Genomic DNA, 21,698 nt, shown 5'->3' with positions numbered 1-21,698 from the left:
TCAACGTGAAAGCGCAGGGAGTGCGGTGGAATTCCTGGTTGATACCTATACATTCATACCTACCAGTACACTCCGTACCACGTTTGTAGCTGCGTCGACATGCATGCACGAAGCACGTGCATGTATGAATATATATCACTTGGTATGAGTATAATACTTGCTCTGAATATATCACTTGCTATGAGTATATCGTTTAGAATATATCACTTGCTATGAGCATATCATTTAGCTATGAGTATATCATTTAGTATGCATATATATCACTTGTATGAGTATATCATTTAGTATGAATATATCACTTGCTATGAGTACATCTTTTAGTACGAGTATATCACTTTCCATGAATATATGACCTGCTATGAGCATATCATTTAGTATGAATACATCACTGGATGATGCAGGTAGTAAGCTGCTAGGTGCTGCTCAATCGACATGTACAAGCATTACAGCTGGCAAGTACTAATACCTGGCGGTGGTCACTGGCCGCTCCAGAGAACCAGGGCCAATGATGACCGAGCATGGGGCGCTGTGCTGGTGCCCACAGAACCCACCATAGGTGTCATCGGCCTGGCGGCAGTGGCCACGACGTGAGACATGCATTCCCACTCGTTTCATGAATGCCCCTGCATGGGCGTAGGGACGAGCACGACATTTCCTTCTGCCTCAGTTGCTGGATGATTATGATTCTTGCGCCCTCACGGAACCATAAACGGCAGTATACGCGTGCCAGCTGCCCGCCTTCGGTCACGCAACTACAGCTCGCCGTTTGGTGATGATTCGGGGCACAGATGATCAGCGGCTCGTCGACTGCGCGCAGGTCGGATTTCGAGGGCCAATTTCCACGACAGACGACCAACCGAGCCAGAGCCCGGGCTTGTGCCCATCGAACAGCTGAAGATATCACGATGGCAACGTTGGTGGGGGAGTCGTCCGTCAAGGGCGGCCCGGAGGTGGTGCGCATGACTTTGCTGACCTTTGCGGCGATTGGAATCACGTACGCCTGCTCCCCTTTCACCGCACTTCCCCTATCCTTCGTCCTTGCTCGCAGGTTCGTACATGAGTGCCCGTACTGACTTGGGGAGGATGCAGATTCACGTGGGGGATCGAAATGACGTGTACGTATATCTACCTCATTCGATGACGCCGCCCGCCGTCGCTCACCTCGCCGCCCGCCCTCAGACTGCACGCCCTATCTCCTCACCCTCGGTCTCACGAAGAGCAATACGTCCCTGATCTGGATCGCCGGTCCGCTATCGGGCCTCATCGTCCAACCCGTCGTCGGCGTCTTGTCGGACGAGCACACGTCCAAATGGGGCCGGAGGAGGCCGCTGATGGTGGCGGGCGCCGTCGTCGCCGCCGTCAGTCTCCTCGTCCTCGGATACACCCGTGAGATTGTCGGGCTGGTGATGCGCGGTGACGAGCAATCAAAGATGCCGACAATCGTGCTGGCCGTCCTGGCCATCTACGTCGTCGACTTCGCCATCAACGCCGGTATGTTGGGCCATCCCACTTCCTCCCCGAACGGCCGGGTGGATGGAGCAGTTGTTGACGAGGGACCGACCTCGCATATTCAGTCATGTCGTGCGCTCGAAGCCTCATCGTCGACATTCTACCGCTCGAAAAGCAGCAGGCGGGTGCAGCTTGGTGTAGGTGCTCGCCGATGCCGCCCTCGCGCCGGGCCTCGCTGACCCCCTCCTTCAGCGAGTAGAATGTCTGCCGTCGGCCACATGGTCGGCTACGCCGCCGGCTCCGTCGACTTGGTCAAGGTTTTCGGCACCACCCTGGGCGATGCCCAGTTTCAGCAGCTCACCGTCATCGCCGCCCTCTCCATCGTCGGGTCCACGGCCGTCACCTGCTTGGCGGTGACGGAAAAGGTGCTCGTATCGACAAAGGAGGCCAAGCGGCACCCCATCAAGAACGTCGCGGGCCAGATCTACACGACCCTACGGCACCTGCCGCCGCGCATCCAGGCCATCTGCTGGGCGCAGTTCTGGTCCTGGATCGGCTGGTTCCCCTTTCTCTTCTACGGCACCACGTGGGTCGGCGAGACGTATTTTCGGTACGACGTACCGCCCGAGGCGAAGCAGTCCAAGGATGCCCTCGGAGACATGGGCCGCATCGGGAGCACCGCGCTCCTCGTCTACTCGGTCGTCACCTTTGTCGGCGCCTTTGCGCTGCCATTGTTGGTCAAGTCTCCCGCCGACGAGGCTGCCAAGATGTCGCACCCGTCGGTTGCCGTTGCCGGCGCCGGCGGGACGTGGCGTAAGAGGAGACCAGATCTCGTCATGACGTGGATCGGCGGCCAGCTGCTGTTCGCCGCGGCCATGTCGATGGCGCCGCTGGCGAGAAGCTTTCGCTTCGCCACCATTCTCCTCTGCCTTTGCGGACTGTGAGTGCCGGTTGCCCCTGCTGGCCGACCCGTCCGATGATGCGGCTGACCCCGTCGGCCGCCAGCCCGTGGACGATTGCCCTGTGGGCGCCGACCGCTCTTCTCGGCGTCGAGGTCAACAAGCTGAGCGGCGCCTCATACCAGCGCCTCGACGAGGAGCCCGACATTGAGCTTCCCACCGTTCACCCGAACGATGCTGCCGATTGTGCCGAGGAAGCGGATGCGAGCGGCACGTCGACGACGGCCGAGTTGTCGGGAATCTACTTTGGCATCCTCAACATCTACACGACACTGCCGCAATTCGTGGGCACCTTCATAGCCTCCATCGTCTTCACCATCCTCGAGCCCGGCAAGAGTCCCGAGCTGTCGGACGATGCCCCCGCGGCGGACAAGGGAGCGTCGAGCGGCAAGACGAATGCCATTTCCGTCTGCCTGTTTATCGGAGCCATTTGTTCCGTGGTGGCGACGTTCGCAACGCGGAAGCTCCATTACTTGTAGAGCATCGATGGCCTGGACGCCATCGTCTTGGATGCAGGCGTGGCGACCGGAACCCGTTCAAGGACGTCGGCTCCAACGTCTCGCGTGGAGTTTGGCGTCGTGGCATTGTTTGGATGCGGTTTCACGACGTCGGCGTGCGGCATGGATGCGTCGCGTGCTGGTATGCGGATGGATGGCATCGGTGTGGATTCCACCATCTCAGTAATGCATGCTCCGGCGATGACACACGACACTTCCGATGAAGCAAACGGTTGAACTGTAGCCTGCATCCTTTCGTCACACGTTCGGTGAGAAGGCTGGCACGGAAATCAAACGCGGTCATTTTATGTGCAGGGTGTCTTCCTCGCCGCCCGCCACGATCCGTTACGCCGCCCGCCACCGCTTTATTTTCCCTTTTCCCTCTCGCTTCCCGAAACTTTCTCCCACTCATCCTCGGTGCTCACGCTTGACTGTCTCCCGTCGGACGAAAGCTTCGGTGCCCTGCCGGCCGATGTCGCGGCGGGCCTCTGCCTCAGATCGGCCGGTGCGCCGGCGACGGCCGTCGAGCCTTCGACCTCGGTATCGCTGCTCTCGTCGGCTGCCGACGCCGCCGGTTTCCTCCGGGGTTTGTGCTCGTCGCGGAGCTCCTCCTCGTTCCCCTTGTCCTTTTCCTCCTCGGCCAGGCTCCGCTCCATCTGCTGCTGCTGCTCCTGCGCGATGGCGACCTCGGCGGCGAACCAGTTGATGGACCACCAGAGGCTGCCGCACAGGACCGAGAGGATGACAAAGTGCAAGCTCCAGGTGGCGAGGAGGAGGGCGGCGAGGACGAACTGGAGGGCGGCGAATGTGACGTTTGTCGCTCGGAGGATGCTGGGCGTGGGACCCGGCGTGAAGATGGACTCCCAGAGATCGACGAAGAAGGAGGCCATGCTGAATCTGACGACGGCACCGGTCGGCGAGGTGAGGGGATGGGAGTGGTTTTGTTTAGCGGTTCGTTCGTTCACCCGCGGCACGGACGCGGATGGATGAGGCGATGCTTATGACGCGTGCTTCGAAGCTGATGCAAATGGCAAGCCGCGGCAGATGTCGCAGGGGGTTGAATGAGGGCGGAGGAGAGCGGACGGCTGAAACGGCGATGGGAATGAAGAGCTCGGTTGTGCGTACTGATGCAACGCGCGTGACCCGTTTGGCTGCCAGCTCGCTTAGCGGATGATGACGCAGGCAACGGACGAGTCACGACCGTCGAGGCAGGTCGACGGGGTAATGTGAACGGTGTGGGAGAAGCTCGGGCCAAGGATGGATTCGAGAGGACGAGCGCTCGCCGGTCGCGAATACTACGTCGATTTCGTTGCTTCGCGAAGTCGGATCAACAGGACACTGTGTTCGCGAAGTGCCAACGAGAGGCGAATGCCGAGAATGACGGGGGTGTACCTGAAACTACTAAGCAGCAATCTGTCGACAGGCTGGTACCCAGGTACGATTGTACATGTACTCGCACCAACAAGTGCTCGGTCGCCCGAATGGAACGAACTCTAAAGGCACCTACGTACGTACGTGCACATTGTTCATTAATGATGACAGGCCGGCACGAGAGAGGAAAAGAACGACTAATAAGGGTAGGAATCTCAGGCGCCACCGGAGCCATCCATCGACGCCCAGCCACGTCACTGCGGGCGAGCGGTGAGAGGCCATGCCCAACAAAACATATGAACTAATACTTGCAAGTAATTCCTCCGTATGTACGAAGTACTTTAGGTGTGATATGAAAGTACATACCTACTACTCGGTGGTACAAAACTGTTCAATAAGTTCAGTAAGAAGGTGTAGGTACTCCAGCACTTGCCTCCAAGTACACCTACACCACGGTGAAGTACTGCGCGTATGTACAACATGCATGCATGCAAGTACAGTACAACAAGTACTTAAGTACAGTACCTGCTGGAATATGGCCGCCTTGAAAGGTACAGGGTAAATTGAATGAACGTCCAGCCATGACCGCCGATCGTGCAACCGTCTCCCCTTGATTTCGATGTGAGTCAGGCCTTGTGTCAATTACAATTTTGGCGCGGTTTCTGAGATGATCTGGTCTTGTGACGTTCGACCCCTTCTGTTCCCGAGAGCTATCGCTGATGAGGTGAAGGTGCTGATGGCAGGTGCCAACAATCATGTGATGTGTGCTGAAACAGCAGCTACGCTTCCGGCGGGCACCTTGGACCTTACTGCCTAATCACGGCACAGCTTTCATCGTCCATGCACAGCAAGCAATCTCCATTCCGACACTTGATGACTCGTTTCTCGTCCGGTTACGGTCGCGCAACCGCATGCCAATGCTGCAGCTTTACCACTAAACGCCCCGTCAGCTCTCGTCGTCGACGTCGATGCGTTGAACGTTGGCTGGGAAGGACTCATCAGCCATGACGCAGCATTGACGCAGCTTCAGGGAGCCTTTGATATTCATCTGGCGAACATGCCATCACTGCCTGGGAGCCCCCCTTCATCAATAGACTACTTCTCGGACCAGCGATGCCAGTGGCCTCCCAACCTTCCACGGCCCCCCCTCCATCTATGCCAGGAAAACCAAAGTGGACGATGGCTTCCCGGGCTCGCAGGGACGACGGCTCAGAGTGCTCCATCCCCATCTACTTCCAGCATCGTCGACTTCGCCGTTCGAACCAGGAACCCTACCAGGTCGTGCCCCGGAGAAACCAGGCTGCTGCAGTCGGCCCCTTCCCAAAGTTGGGAACGAGGGGAGAGATGGACGTCCATCGTTGTCCCGCGGCTCCATTCCCCTGAAAAAGCAGCTCACGGCAGACGTCAACTTGTCAGGGTCGGAGAGAAGGAGAGGGATGGACGTCCATTGGCATCGCTCTGATCCAGGACCCCAAGAAAGCGGAACGTCGCACACTGCTCCTCCCAAAGTCGGAGAGGAGGAAAGGGATAAGTGTCGATGAATATCACTCGGCTCCATGCCTCTGAGAAGGCAGCGCGCCGCGGTCGGCTCCCTTCAACAGTGGGACAGGACGAGGATGGATGGCGAAGAGAACAACGCTACTCCATGCCCTCGCACAAAGCAGTCCCGCCTGTCCCGACGTCAGGCACGTCGCGGAGCTCCATCAGCTCGTCCTCGACGGTCGTTTCAGCCCAGCAGCATCACCAAAGACCACGAGGTGGCCATCCAGCATGGTCCCGCGCAAGCCTCGCTCTTTTACCTGCTCCGTGGCACGCCCGCCCTTTCTCCGAACAGGGAAGAATCAAGCTCGAGTCCGGCGTGGTGTCGTGCCGGCGGCGCACTCGTGAGCCCGAACGCATCACGCCAGCTTGCTTACCCGGCCCTTTCCAGCGAGACCACGCCGATGGTCAGCAAGAGGATGACGCGGTGGGGGCCAAGTCGCGAGAAGAGTAAAGGCTCGCTCTCCTTTCCTCCTCACCTCACGCCACTCTGTCACGCGGCTACAGCTCTGCCGGTTGGTCGCCACAACTCGAGCACGCCGAGTGCCTCTCAGCAATATCGTCGCAGCAAGGGTGCATCGAGCGCATGCTCGAGCCGGTTGGCCTCTCTTGGTCTTGGTAGCAGGTGTGTGCCTCTGCATGGGAGGTCTGACCTACGAAGAGACGTGCCTGACCGCCAAAAACCTTTGCTTGATACAAGAGGGAACCTGGCGTCCGCACTGGACGGAAGACTGTGGGCGCACCACAGGAAACTCACGGAGAACATGGTGGTACTGTTGAGGATGTCGGGAAGCAGCCTTGACCGCCGCGGAAGTGCAGACGATGCCCATGCATCTACGAGAATGCTGTACTCGTACAGGCATATTACCTCGTCGCCGCCCCATTTGTGCCGCAGCGGCAAGGAAGGCGACAACGTGGCCCGCAGGCCGGGAGAGGAGACCGCCCGGCGCATGCGTACTGGCAAGTACTTGCTGTACAGATCCAAGGCCGTCACCGCCAATATTATACAGACTACAGTTGCCGTCACAGCGTCACGGATCCCCTCCTTTCTCAGACTCTCCCCTTTACTTCCCATCCAGAACGCCACGGGAATGCGGGAGTTTTGGTACTATTGTTTGGCATGTGGGGGATCGTCCAGCTCAGTCAGGCTCGAGGGCCGAGACGAGTTTCCGCTACAGAGTCGCAGCAACTCGACATCATCACCATATACGTTACGTCACGGATAGTTGGCTGACGCAAATGCGAGCAGACCGGACATGCCCACCACTCCACTCGCCGGTAATGATTACTCCATGCGCCTCACGACTTGATACGGAGACGACGACGACATGGGGATGACCATCTGCTGCCAAGCTGGAGGCGCAGGGGACAAGGAGGGGAATGCAACCATCTCCACGGGGTAGCCGGATGGTAGGTAACCGCTTCTGCAAGCACAGGCCACAGGATAGTGGGCATGCCACTCGAAGCTGCGGTCGGACGCCACGTCCTACAAGTACGTAAGTACGTGCACCGCAGAGCACACGTACTTGTGTGTGTAACATGTGCGGAGTAATGGTAGGTATACGCCTACGCCCTTCAAGGGGGGAGGGTGATGCTCCCTTTGGGTGGGCGTTGGACAGTGCACTTACGAACCCCCAAGTAAGTACACCTACTTGCAGCACTCACCTACGGTACGAAGAACACTGCGCCCCCAGCAACCGGGCGCCTCGTGTTGGTGTTGGTGCCCGCGGATCGTCGTGACGCAGATGGCTCGAGAATCACGGGCTCTCACGAGAACGGGGGGGGGGGGGGGAGAATCGCCAAGTCGACGGCCGCTGATCGACAGGCGTCTTGAGATGTTTTCCAACAATGCCCTAGCGGCAGCATGCTCGACAGAAGGCAACCCGACCGACAGCACCGAGCGCCGCCGATCAACGGAGGATGCTCGTCAAGGATGAGGGCCGAACGGAGCACTCGCACACGACACGGTAGCTGCACACGGCAATACCAAGCACCACGCACTCGTGGGTGTACACCTAGACGTACATCAAGTACTTGCCACGTGTGATGTGATGCTCGTCTGCTTGTGCTCACTTACAGCACACCTGACGTGCTTGCTGTAAGTACATGGGCACCCACCCAAGTGCGCATGCGTTCCTGTTGCCGCATCCAACGCGGCATTCAGCCAAGGGACGACGACTGCCAGCCTGGGAGGGCGACGAGGTGAAAGCGGACGGCGCGAGCTGGAGGCGGAATGCCGAATAGCGAACAGCGAACGCTGCGCCTGGGATCCCGGGCTACGGTGCGGCGCGCAGAGTTTTGGGCGGTTATGCTGCGCATGGCCAAAGGCAACTGCAACGTGCTCGACGTTGGCGTCGGTCGACAAGGTCGCAAAGCTCCCCTGCTCACGAGCCAGCCGGTGCATCGGCCCGGTTTGCGGACAGAGACAAATCAAATCCACTCGGTCCTATGCCATCAGCTCCACATGGCAAGGGGTGGTTGGGAACCCATCCTACGGCTACGGGTACCGGTAGGCATTCCGCACTATAGGTGCGAGGAAATATAGGTGACAGGTGAGGCTGCACACCTACCTACAGTACATGGATTACTTGCTCTTACACACACGGCACTCTGTGCGCGACTCACCCCTGGAGATCTTCACGGAGAGCGTGCCAGCACGGCGCAGGTCCTTGCCCAGCAGTTGCCTATAGCCGACATGGCCATATAGATCTGCATCTGGGCGCCGCGACAGGCAAGCGGAGACGGAGAGAGCACGCCCACTACACTACGTACAACTTACTTAAGCCCTTACTAGTACTGGGTCGGGGCAATCGGGGCCGAAGCGGTGCACATGCACAGAGTGACGGCGACGCCGGTGCTGGCGCCATCAACCATGACGGCCGGCCGAGATGAGCTAATGGAAATCGACGGGTGCGGTCGTGCCGCACCGCCTAGCCGGTGCAAGCACGCAGCTGCAGGCGCCGTCGCTCTCGGCAGACTCGATGCAGAAGCGACCGAGGCGAAGGACTCGCGCGGCCAGCTGAAGTCGTGGGGGGGGGGGGGACCATCTGTAGGGCTACGCTGGAGCCTGTCGCTTGTGAGAGCTCACCTGCGCCGGCGAGGCTGAAAAAGCAAGCGGCGGCAAGTGGGATGGATGGAAGGACGGATGGAAGGACGGGCCAGCCATGGCGAGGTTGATGCGATGCCATGGGTGGTGAGACGAGGCGAGGCGAGGCGAGCAAGTGCCGCGCCAGCACGGCAACGACGGCGGAGGGAATGAAGGTGCCGACATGCTTCTGCCAATGAGAGGCGAAGCGGATGAGTCGGCGAGGCATGCGTGACGGGTGCGTCGGCGTGTCCAAGTGAGGAGTAGCAGATGCTACAAATAGAACAGCGGTACGAGCAAGCAATACTATAATTGAACGGCAACTTGGTGCTCGTACGCAATAGTACAGTACCGTACTTTCAGTACTCTGTACTTGTACAGTGTTTGTACTTGAGTAAGTAAGCATACGTGTACATGTGGTGTTCAAGCACTGCGTAGGCGTGCTCGTAACAATACCGCAACTGCGAGGACTTGCACATGTACGGAGTGCCAATAGCAAGTATGTACATGTACTTGGGAGACGGCTCCGTACTGTGAGCAAGTTCGGAGTATTCCGTAGTGTACTCCGTCCGTCCACCTACGCGCGTACACCTGCATGTATCATTACATGCAAGTACTCCGTACAGGAGGCATGCATTCGGTCCCTGTCACATATCCAAAGCCTCCACTGCGATGCTGGAGAGTATGCTCAAATTCGCCGATCGAAAATGTATGGATCATGGGCAGGCTAATGACAGATGTAACATGAACCGTGAGCTAATTCCCGGTGGATCCCGGTGAATCTGCTGGGTTGGGGTCGAAGCTGTCACGGCATACTGTACGGAGCGCTCGGAGACCACGGAGTACAGCGAGTGCTTGTAGGCAGTACACATGCATGTACACTTGCTAGTAAATATGTGCGGAGGACGGAGTGCATGTATGGAGCACATCTAGGCAATACGATTCGCTACCTTGGTACACTTGCATACTGTACAGCAAATGCTCCGTACGGAGTACATCTATGTAAGTACTCCGTACTGTAAGTACTGTAAGTAGATGCAAGCACTTTGCACAGTACGGATACGCCCCCAAGCAGTTGCAAGAACGTACATGGTTACATGCGCAAGTAAGTATTAATACTTACAGTACTTGCGACAAGCGTGCCACGGCACATGAGTACCTAGCACCCAGTTGTAGGTACTCCGTAGGTGTACAGTACGTACTTGCTTGCAGTACGGCCAAGTACTGCGTAAGCATAGCGGATGCCAACGTCGACGGCATACCAAGTGCTGCCCACGCACCTAGTTGTAAGTACATGCTCCAAGGTGCACATGGACGCGAACCCATACGTACAGTACACGCGTGAGGGGCAACTACGATACGTACTTGTACAGCACGGCCAAACAGATGGGCGTGGTTGCACAGTGGCATGCATACTCACCTGCACGTCCTCGTGCCGTGCCGTACCCAAGTCATGGTTGTTTCACCTACAACTTCCTACCGTGCTCGCGCTGAAGAAGGCACGCCTACAACTACTCCGTACGTGCAGTACCTGCCTGCCGCTGCTCGTAGGTACATGCTTGCGATGCATACTCCGCATCAAGGAAGCTTGGGGGCGAGACCCTTGCGTATATACGTCTGCGTATTATTGCTTGACGCCCTTTCTCCAGCCGGCTTTCGGGTTGACAGCCACTTGTGGCGCGGCCGGGCGACGACACGAATCCGTATAGGTGCGTCGGGCATTGTGCAGAGTATACGATGGTGTTCTGGAAATGGGAGTACGAACGGGAGCTCCTCCCCTAGCATCAAGTGCTCACAATATCTACCAACTCGGGACGCCGCAACCGAGTTCGATATGGGTCAGGCGGGAGCCGCTGCCTGTCGATGTGTCCACAGGTAGTGTCGGTGTACTTTGGGCAGGCGAGCACCGAGAGCCGGACGAGGCGGGGTGCCGATTTGGTCTCTTCCGATTGGCCCTGATCTCGATCCACAGCCAATGTCCTTTTGTTCGTCCTGGCGATGGATGTACTTGCTTGGGCGCAAGGACGGATACAAGTACTGTACTCTGCATACAGGACACCAACTTGTAGTTGTAAGTACTTGTTGTACGCTGCACTCGTAGTATTCGTGCTTGTAAGTACTCTGCACACCTAGGTGTACTAGGCTAGGTACCAGAGGAAGGCACTCTTGGTGCCCAAGTACCCGGAACTTACAGGCGGCAATGCAGGGCAGACGGCGGGGGAGGTACCGAGTCCCTCGTACGTGCGGCGGCAGTGAGGACACAGACAGGTACATGTTGTTGCACGTACCCACTGACATCTACTCCGTTCTGTGTTTACACTGACAACCACACCTACATGGACACTTGCACGTAATTACTACTTACAGTACGGAGTACACCTACAAGTACACTTAGGTACGCCTGCTATTACATGTACACGTAAGTACAGTACACCTACAGTACAGTACATGTACACTTACTGAACACCTAGAGGTACACACACACACACACCTACAGGTACCTAGTACACACACACCTACAGGTACTCACACACCTACAGGTACTCACACACACCTACAGGTACACAAGCACATACAGGTACACACACCTACAGGTACACACACCTACAGGTACACACACCTACAGGTGCACAAACACCTACAGGCACGCAAACACTACATTTGCTCTTACACCTGTATGTGCTTGTGCACTTGCACCTACCGTACACTTACACCCACGGCACATGTGATATTATTACTTGCTTCCCCCCAGGATCAGCGCTCGCACAGGACTCCGTACTTGGTTGCTACTACTTGTACGCCAAGTACATTACATGTACTGTACTGTAAGTAAGTAAGGACTTGCCTGTGCTCCGTAGATCAGATCCCCACCCCCGTTCGTTGTCCTGACCCAGGTCCCCGGAGAAGCCTCAACCGCGTTGGCGGCATGGGCAAATCAAACGCCGTCCCCCCCAGAATGTTCCCCGGACGTGTGTTGCAAACCGAAAGGATCAGGTTGTATCCGAAGATTGCAGGAGAGCGCAAGGCTGATCCTGGTGAATCGAGCGCCGCGCATCACTCTGGCCCGTTGCGAAAAAGTGCACTTGTACTTATGGATGCGCTTGCTGCACCCGTGTGTGTGCAAGTCCACTTGGCATTGCTGGACATGCACATTTTTGCAGCGCGGGAACGAGCTCGGAGAGCAAAGCGGATACCACGACAGCAGGCCGATGCTGGTGCATGCGCAGAAATTCCGCAGGCCAACGGAGTGTGTGGGCCAAGGACCGATGGCTGGCACCAACCGCGAGTGCATCTTGGAGCAACGGCTCCGTAGTTACACCCAAGTACCTGCAAGTACTTGTGTGTGCTCGCATGTAAGTACAGCACTTACGGAGTACACTACTGTACTGTACCTCGTCGTGCATGTGCATGTACTGTAAGTACTGAAATGCTGGAAAGCGTACTGTACTTACTTGCTCCGCGGTCGTACCGTTGGTGCTGCGAGCGCATGCACTTACAGTAGTACTCCGCACCAACGAGCACTCCGCAACGGCACTCGAAAGCGCGCACGAGTACTTCGTACTCCGTACCTGTTCGTGCGCTCGTATAATACTTGCATGCGCTCGCAAATTTGTACCCACGCACGACGTGCTTAGCCCTCGTAGCCCGAGGCCGTTGGAGAGCAACCGATTGGTGGGCATGCCATCCATGGGCACATAAATATAGACATCTACTTGGTCCATGTACCGCAGAGCCCGAGTATACACCGCGCATGTACCCGCGACACTAGGACGCACGTGTACGAGCCGGCCAGCGCTAGTGTCAAGTAGGATACTCCGTGCTAGCCTGCCTCGTTCCCGCCGGCGCCGGTCGACGGACCTGCACGGAGCACAGAGCCAGTGGAGGGGACATGATTCCATTGCCTCTCCTCCAGGGGTCGTCCATCTCGGTGACGGGTTGAATGAGCAATCATTCCTAGCCGCTGGCTCGAAAAACTTTTCACGCCCGAAGCGTCGACAAAGGTAGCAGACGATACATTTGAGTAATAGGTCGTCGGGGAGGCGACGGTTCGGTGCGCATTAGGGAAGCAAGCCGACAGGCCCGATCGGAGGCACGGTGGATGATCTGCGCGTGCTGTACGGAGCAATGCTGTACATGTACTGTACTCCGAGTATAGTTGCATACTAACGCACTTGTACCCGCTGCAAGCACCACTGCATTACTTGGAGCGCATGCACATGTGGTTAAAGTCCAGTGCAGGTGCGTGCCCCGATGCCTGTAACAGCAAGACAGGCATGTACCTAGTGTGCTGCTGTACGGTAGACACCTAAGTACCTGGTTTGTAAGCACTTGGTTGGCACTCTTACCCCAAACTCTGCACCAGAGGTAGATCGTCGTTGTAGTTGTAGATACACCTGCGGCATGCCTACTGACTTGGGTATAAGCATATAGTACGGAGTCGTCGTAATATAATACCTGATAACCATGCGACTAGGTGCAGAGTGGTAGGTATACTCCGTTGCCGTAAGTGTACGTGCTGTGGCGATATAGCGCTTGCACCGGGTACTGTCCGGAGTAAATGTGCTGTACAGTACGGAGTACTCCGTCCGTACTTACAGCATGTACTTACTGACAGTAGTTGTAAGTACATGGGCGGTTGGCTAGCCGGCCGACCAAAGGTGTGGTGCTAGTGACAAGGCAGGCGGGATCCATCGTGGCTGCCGATTGCCATCCCATTTCCACGCGCGGGTGACCTGCAAGGCAGTTGCCGTCGACCCAACCAACAGCTCTTGCGGCGAGCAAAGGGAAAAAGCAAAGAAAAAGAAAAGAAATGGAAGGAAGGAAGGAAGGACGTTGCTTCCACGTCCATCCGCGTGCATGCGCTCGTGACCGTTGCTGCATGCACATGAGGAAGGGGCTTCCAAACCTCGCAAAAAAATACCGCACAGGCGCTTCGCTCGCGCACGGGGGACATGTCGTCCTCGTGCGGCGGCCCGGCGCCAACTCCCGACTCCAACCCATCCATCCATACTTACTGCAGGTACTTACATGGCTCGTCACCGCCGCATGCTGCCCTCCATCACGCCGGCCCGGGTGCTCGAAAAGAAATCAACTCCCCGCTCGCGAGTCGCGGCCGGGGACGGCAGGGAACGAGCAGAAGAACGTGGACCGAAGCATACACGACGCACGGGACACCGGCAGCGAGCGCAGGTCTCGGACAAGCACATACTTACTGTACAGTACCCTGGAAACGATACGGACGACGGCGTGCACGTCCCCGCGCATGTAACAGGACACGCATTGGCTGGCGCAAGAGCCGATTCGGATTGCGGCCCGAAACCGGTTGCCTTCCTCCACAGCAATCCTACGGAAGACGGATACAACGTGCAGAGGACGACGTGCCTGGACAGGACCCGCATTCTCGCATCCGTCTTCCGCCCTCCGCACTCCGAACGGAATCCCCACCCGGCGAATGCGCAAGCCGACTGGTGTGCGCTACCCCAACCCACTGCCTGCCTCGACCTTTCCGTCCATGCTCGTGTTTGGGGGCAGGGTAGCACTCGTCCGTACCCGTGCTCGTACTCGTACTTGCATGGCAATTCTCGTGAGAGATTCTCGGAAGTCGCCGCGATCCTACCTGGGGCAGTGCCGTGCCGTTGGGTACACGCAACGCAACGGTGCAGGAATTGACAATACTGCACACCTACCGTCTCGACACGGTGGACGGGTACGAAAAGTACGTGCATATTTCTCCGTCGTGGTCCGGCAACGCGCCCGGAGCTTGCGCTGCCCTCGGCGATGCAAGCAAGCTAGCTAGCTGCCTGCGGAGCACTCTGTCATGGCATGAGCCGGAAGAGTTTGCCACGAGGTCGGCATGTGCGAGCAATCAGCGGCGACGGCAGACACGCCAGTGGTCGGCAGGCACGCCAGTGGTCGGCAGACAGGCCCGTGGTACGAAGCGACAAGCAGGCGCATGCGTACCTGCGATGCTTGTCTTGAAGAATCACCCGGTTCCCGGCTGGCGGACATGGATGCATCAAAACGGGGCCTGCCGCGTGAGGCTCTGCCGACCCATTTCCGAGATTCAAGCCGCTTTAATGAGGATAGATTGCTTACAGGCAGCAAGGGCGGCACGAGCATCGTAATCGTGCTTGACATGCGCACTAGGAATCAAGCACTCGCAAGTACTGCAAGTACAACTGCAGCATGCTAATAATAATGCTAGCGCAGTACAGAGTACAGTAAGCGCACATTAGCAGGGCAGATGCATCTACTGTAGATTCGGCAAGTACTGTTAGTAAGTAAGTGCTGTACTGTAAGTACCACTTACAGGCACGGAGCATTGAAGCGCAAGCACTGAGCAGCACCACAGTACTTGGAGCTAGTTGTACAAGTAAGTACTTACGGAGTACAATCACGGAGCATTGATACGGTACAAGCAAGTACGAAGCGCAAAGCGTGTGCAGGCAGGTACTGTACATGCTGGTGCAAGTACTTACTCGCAAGCACTGTGCATGCGCTGCACAGAGTCGTCGGCCGCGAAATCCACGCGAGTAATGTGGTATGACTAGTGCCAAATACATATAGGGGCCAAAGTGTACCTAAGCGGTTAGTGCGCAGATCTCCGAAAATATTCCGCCCTTCCGATGGGGACGAGCTCCGATGGGGACGGACGAGCACGGCTTTGAATTTTCGTTCCGTTCCACAACCCTGCTGGCGCTTGTCCTTTCCCAGTGAGCCAGTTCTGACGACTGCTGGGCGGGGAGTCCGCGAGACGCCCGCTTCCGCAGAGAGACGGTATTACCAAGATCGCTGCCTCATTTTCACTTGCCCCTGATGCGTCCGCCACCGGGGTGACCTGCCTGCATTGACTGGTCGAGTGTGGATACACGGCGGTCATCTGCTTCAACGGCAACGCCCAGCTACGTGCATGCGCAGCGTCGAGTGCGGGTGAGCAGGTGATTACATGACGGAACCGCCCAAGGAGACGGAGGCTGCTGCGAGGCGAGCAGGGCAGCAGCACATGAAACACGGACGTCCATTGTCACCTGTCGAGCGCATGCGCGCATGTGAGCATGGGGAGTCATTGCAGCTGCCTGCATATGTCTACTCCGTACTCCGTACATGTATCCATATATCCATTCACTTGGTATCAATACGGGTGTATGCACCCACTTGTACGCGCGGAGTATGGGCAACGAGCAGGTGTACAGCCACACTGTACACGTATGTAAGTACGGTAGCGCTCCGGGCATAGTTGTACTTGCTTACTTGCATGTACTGTACTTTGTAGTTGTAAGTAAATAATAGGTGTACTTGTCGCAGGCGTACGGCAGGCGTACACACACCTGCTTGGCCGTACAGGAAGTACTGTAAGTAATTACTGCACAGTAGGTGTGGTGCAAGCAGGCGTACTGTAGGCGTACTCCGTACAGTGCTCCCTACATACTCCGCACAGGCAATACTTGGAATCGCTCGTCGGCAGGCGCCAGAAACAAGAGGCATGCCGGCAGGGATCTGAATCCCGTGTTTTGCGATAGCCAGTGCAAAGCTCCTTGCCAATAGGCGGACGAATAAGCCAATGGCAACGGGATGCATCTCGAAACGAGCACTGGCATCTCGCAACCATAGCGATACCGCAGGCAAATAATACACCGGCGAGCGGCGCAGCAACCAACTCGTTCGGCGTTCGGGGAAGCGTCGAGGGTTGATCTCGAATGCCTCCCACCGCCTCCCAGCTCTCGCTCCCGCCCGCCCGCGCGAGCACTGCCGGGCACCCACCCATCCTCAAACTTGGGAGATGAGGCCCACGAGGCGCGACAGGGCAACGCGGCAAACCAACGTACGGCGGCGGTACATGATTACGCGCATACTCGCGCGCGCACTTGCCCTTGCCAGCACGGCACACGTGCAGATGCACTTGCACCGCACCTGATACTGTCCATGTGTCACTCGCAGCCAAGGTACCGTAGAAAGCAAGCGAGGGGAGCCCGATGATGATGGTAGCTCAGCCCCGACGTGGGCAGCCTAGCGGCGCACCCGGAATTACCGCCCTGTGGCCCCTGCTAGCTTCCCGCGGATGTGACCTCTGCGCCGGCTCTCGTCCTGCTCGTACAGGTACTTGTGCACCTGTACGCACACCTGCACTTGGGTGTGCACCCGCATGTACTTGTACACCTGGATGTGCTTGTAAGTACACCTGGATTGTTTGTACAACTGGATGTCTGTGTTTGTACAACTGGATGTCTGTGTTTGTACAACTGGATGTCTGTGTTTGTACAACTGGATGTGTGTGATTGTACAACTGGATGTGTTTGTACACCTGGATGTGTTTGTACACCTGGATGTGCTTGTGCACCTACATGTACGTGCTGGATACAGTACTTATGTGCCACCGCTTGCGTGCGTGGAGGTACAGGTAGTAGCAGTTGTACTACAAGTACAGTTCTTGGTTGTACACGTGCGTGCATGTTCTCCGTACCGGAGGATCTACTTGCTGTACTGTGCTAATCGTAGTGCGCGTGCTACCAGACCACGACGAGTACCCGTACGGTGTGCGTGTGCAGGCAAGTATCGGTGCTCTCACCCACCCACCCGGGTACCTTTGGTCATACTTACAGCTAGCTGGTGAACACGCCCCAGCCGTCACTGCACACGCCTGTCCATTTTGGAGAGCACCACTCGTAGCTGGCGCGTCGCCCACAAGCTGAGACGGAGACAGCTGCGGACTATTACCGTACCTTGTTACGCATACATGTACAGTACGTACTGTAGATGACGATTGCGTCTTCTCCAATACGAGTGGTAAATTTTTCGTATACTAATGCTACGTCTTGTGGGTAGGTGCTCGAGATGGAGGCAAGTAAGTACTACTGTAGGTAGGTAGGTGTCCGTTGCCCGGAGGACGAAATGTAGACGCAACCTACTCCGTACAGTAGGTAGTACTAGGTATTAATCATTACCCAGTAAGTACTAGGTAGTATCGATACTGTACTCCGTACGTGCAGTACTTTGTTCACAAGCACAGCACGCTGCCGCTGCCGTGCCGAGTACGTGCCCATGGAGCGATGTGCTTGTACATTGTCAGTGCACCTACATGTACGGAGTACTTACGCACAGAATTCCTCCTTCTCTCATGTTTCCTCCTTCGCATGTACTACATGTACCCGTGCTGTGCGTACTCTGTACTGCCGGATGTGTTTCCCATGCAAGTGCCAAGTACGAGTGACCGCGGTGGGCCTGAATGCTAGCCCTGGAGTGTATCGATCCCTCCCTTTCCCCGCCACGCCATGTTTGATCTCCGGTCAGGACCAGGACGTGCCGTACATGTACACCTACCTGTACGCCTACAGTACATGCAAGTACAAGCAGCACTTGTACTTGCGAGAACCGCTGCAAGTACGGAGCAGGGTGAATAGGGTGGGCGGGTCCAATTCAAAAACGCTGGACTGCTCACGAAAAACAAGAAAAGGTTGCGCGGAAGAGTGACCGTCCATTGCAACCCACTCAAGTGATGGGTCGGCAGGGATGGCTGCTAGTTACCGTTGCCGACATTGGAGCGCTGCACGTACAGTACCTACTGTGCATGTGTGCTCCAGCACGAGCAAGGTACCTACTAGGTAGGTAAATGAGTACAGCAAGTACAGTAATACTTTCTTAGGTGCTCCAGTCCTTGCTTCAAAGGCAAGCAAGTACTTGCATGTACTTACACACCTACTTACAGTGCACGAAGCCTACGGTACGGGGCGCGAGGGACCCGACGGCGTAGGTACCTAGTGGCCGGTCGTACCACACTCTCTCATGCGACGCTCGTCGTCCGCGGTGCTTCTCGGTGCGCGCACGTGCGAGGAGGGGAATCGGTACAATATAACGAGATGCTCAATAATAGAAGACTCCAGCAATAGCCACCAGCATATTTGAGTACGTACCCGCCTCGCTAGATACACATATACGCCACGATCATCGGTATCATACTAAATACTAGGAACTTATCTGTGCACACGGACATGTGCGAAGCCGCACGGAGTTACTGCATTGGTAGGTAGGTACGAGAATACAGTACATGCGTGGCACACAAGTACTATACTTGCAGTGCTATGCTGTGGTGTACTCCGACCTATAGCCCATACCACTCCTCCGTCCTTGCAATGCACGGAGTCCGGAGTACGGAGTGCGCCTACACCTAGGTGCTAGGTACTAGGTAATCAAGTACTTGCCTGCACCCTACAGTACTTGTTGTACGGAGTACCGAGCACTGTATTAGTTGTACTTGTACCTGTAGGTGTGCTCCGAACCTAGGTACTGTAAGTACCTACCTAGTAGGTACTTACATGCATGCATGTGACTGGTACCTGAAAGTCGTAGTGCAGAGAGGCCAGAAGAAAAAAAACACCACCCCACGTCCGCCGAACACCCTCACCTTGCCCTCACCTTGCACTCCCGGTACACTCCCCCCCCCTCCCCTCCCCTCTTTTGAAGAGTTCCTCACTCCCGTGGGTATCGTATCGCTTCCCCTGCAAGCATGCTGCCATGTGCACGTCAAGCCCTGCCCGCCCACCGGGACTAGGTAGCAGTACATGCGCATGCCTTTGGCTAGTCTCGTCCATGCCATGCTGTTGCCGAATCCCATCTTTTGGGTGGCAGTTTAAGGGTCCCCACACGTCCCCGTCGGCCCCCCCCTGGGCCTTCGTCATGGCCCCAGCTTCGCTTCCAAGCACATGGTGAGAAACTCCACCAGGCGCTTGTCCTCGTCGGCTCCCTACATGTATAAGTCTCTCGCCCTGTCTACAGATGTTGTTTGAAATGGTTCTCGAGAAATTGTTGGAAGAGAAACTCGTCTCGAACCTCCTTCACCCAAAATCATCCCCCTCAAGTTGCCGGCGACTGCCAGATCACCACCCACTCACGCCATCATCACCTCTTCTCCCCATCGACTTGCTCGCGGAATATTCCAACTCTTCCCCCCCCTGCCATCCTCTACCTCGTACGCATAACCTCCCGTGTTTGTCCGTCGGCACGCACGCAGAACGGCACCGCCATAGAACCACACCGCGGACGCCTGGTGACCAAACCCAAACCCTCGCCGTCGTCATCTCATCTCTCCCTCATCACGTACGTACGTTCCTTGCCATTTCTTTCCCCTTGTCCCGAACGCGCCACTCTCACTCGTGTCGAGAGTTTTTTTTCTCCCGCGCGCCGGAGGCTGGAAACGTCGCTCACACGCTGATAGGACCGTCGTTGGCTATCGTGGCCCTCACGCATTGGACGGCAAACGACGACAACATCTTCTCAGCTTCGATCCAAATCAAATCTGATACAGTTGTCTCCGCCACCAACGGATCCTTGCTTGCTGCCAGCCGTCAGCAGAGCTCGCTTACCTATCCACCCCCCGTTCCGTCTCCTCCCAGGTCCGGCCGTCCTTGGCCTGCCCGTCCTGCCTCCAGAGCCAGCGCCAGCGATCGATCTGCCGATAGGCCGTTGGGGAACCAGCCAGTCGACGGGCGCGTTGATCTGGACCCGGCCTTTTCGAGAGAGGAGTTGCCGAGAGCTCATCCCATCACCGAGTCGACCCTTTCGGCGACCAGACCGACGGCAAACATGAGGTTGGTGCCGTCGGCCTCGCTCGGCTTGCTCTCGAAACTGACGCCGTCGTCGCAGTGCCGTCGCTTTGCAGTTCGACCCTACCTTTAGCGTGGGTCCCAGGTCGGCCTTTTCCTGGTCCCGTACGTCACCCGTCCAACCAACCTCGAGGCCTGCCTGCCTGCCTGCCTGCCTGCCTGCCTGCCTGCCTTTGATTCTCGTCGGCTGACATTTCTCGCGCGGCAGTCCATCTTGATTCCAGCTCGACCACCAGCAGCGTTCTCGGCACCGACATCAACTCCATCATGAGCGGATCCGAGCCCAGCATGACGCCGCCGAGCGAAACCAAGTCTCTGTCGTCGAGCCCGTCCCGCGCCACGCTGACGCCCGAGCTGCAAGAGATGAAATGGCACAGCGACCGGGCTCGGCGCGACTCGAAACTGTCGGCACGATATCACCACGCCAGCAGCGGCTCCTACACAACATCCCCGCCCATGGCCATGGGTGAGGTGACAAACGGCTTGGGCCTCGGAGTCTACACGACCGGGCCGGCCTCGATGCCCTCGTTGGTCACCACGGATTTGCACGCCCAGTCCTACCTGCCGTCCTACAGCCCGACCCTCCACTCGCAGTCCCAGGGTAGCCAGATGTTTGCCTCTCCCTACCAACAGCCGATGTGAGTTGCCACGAAAGCGAAGCGACGCGTCGCCTCCGCTCGCCGCCGCGAAGCAAGCCTGGCTAACTCTCTCATCCGCCAGGCCGCACAGCTACGGCGTTTCGATGGACTACTCGCCCACCTTTGCGGGGTCCCACGGCGACTACAGGTGAGCAAGCACCCGCCCCATCCGCCGACCTCGTCTCTCTTCGTTTTCTGACATGGCCCGGATCAGCACTCGACCGCATTCGCTGCCCATTAGCCCGGACACGGGCATGATGTACCAGCTGCCCACCGTCGCTCCTCCGACGAACCCGGCGGCGCACGAGCGCAGCCATGTTCGGGTTGTGCACACCAGACCGAAGCCTCGATGCTGGGAGCATGGGTGCAACGGGCGGCAATTCTCCACCTTTAGCAACCTGCTGCGACACCAGCGCGAGAAGTCGGGGCAGGCGACCAAGGCATCCTGCCCCAACTGCGGTGCCGAGTTCACGAGGACGACGGCCCGTAACGGCCATTTGCTGCACGACAAGTGCAAGCAGCGAAAGAAGACGTGAGAGCCGCATCGTCCGCCGCCGAAGGAT

At 57.2% G+C, this 21,698-nt stretch overlaps 4 protein-coding genes across 4 annotated transcripts; 3 read left to right on the top strand and 1 right to left on the bottom strand.

Annotated features, from left to right (window-relative positions):
* Positions 1-905: 905 nt before the first annotated feature.
* Positions 906-2,887, top strand: DCS_07547 (uncharacterized protein; the record flags this gene model as incomplete). The annotated part of the gene is made up of 6 exons (XM_040804832.1): positions 906-1,048; positions 1,090-1,115; positions 1,180-1,491; positions 1,575-1,646; positions 1,702-2,389; positions 2,455-2,887. The coding sequence occupies 6 exons, from the start codon at positions 906-908 to the stop codon at positions 2,885-2,887; spliced, it is 1,674 nt and encodes a 557-aa protein (XP_040654936.1).
* A 383-nt stretch (positions 2,888-3,270) lies between these two features.
* Positions 3,271-3,795, bottom strand: DCS_07546 (uncharacterized protein; the record flags this gene model as incomplete). The annotated part of the gene is made up of 1 exon (XM_040804831.1): positions 3,271-3,795. The coding sequence occupies one exon, from the start codon at positions 3,793-3,795 to the stop codon at positions 3,271-3,273; it is 525 nt and encodes a 174-aa protein (XP_040654935.1).
* Positions 3,796-5,832: 2,037 nt separating this feature from the next.
* DCS_07545 (uncharacterized protein) lies at positions 5,833-7,041 on the top strand (the record flags this gene model as incomplete). Its single annotated transcript, XM_040804830.1, has 1 exon — positions 5,833-7,041. One exon carries the CDS (start codon positions 5,833-5,835, stop codon positions 7,039-7,041), a length of 1,209 nt encoding a protein of 402 aa, XP_040654934.1.
* Positions 7,042-19,571: 12,530 nt separating this feature from the next.
* On the top strand, positions 19,572-21,671 carry DCS_07544 (transcription factor Zn, C2H2; the record flags this gene model as incomplete). Its single annotated transcript, XM_040804829.1, has 7 exons — positions 19,572-19,600; positions 19,652-19,995; positions 20,110-20,482; positions 20,538-20,602; positions 20,706-21,135; positions 21,218-21,283; positions 21,350-21,671. The coding sequence occupies 7 exons, from the start codon at positions 19,572-19,574 to the stop codon at positions 21,669-21,671; spliced, it is 1,629 nt and encodes a 542-aa protein (XP_040654933.1).
* Between the last annotated feature and the right edge of the window lie 27 nt (positions 21,672-21,698).

The sequence above is a fragment of the Drechmeria coniospora genome, chromosome 03 (genome assembly GCF_001625195.1).
Source record: "Drechmeria coniospora strain ARSEF 6962 chromosome 03, whole genome shotgun sequence".
Classification (NCBI taxonomy): domain Eukaryota; kingdom Fungi; phylum Ascomycota; class Sordariomycetes; order Hypocreales; family Ophiocordycipitaceae; genus Drechmeria; species Drechmeria coniospora.
Note: the sequence above shows the minus strand (reverse complement) of the source record. Positions and strands in the feature narration are given on the sequence as shown.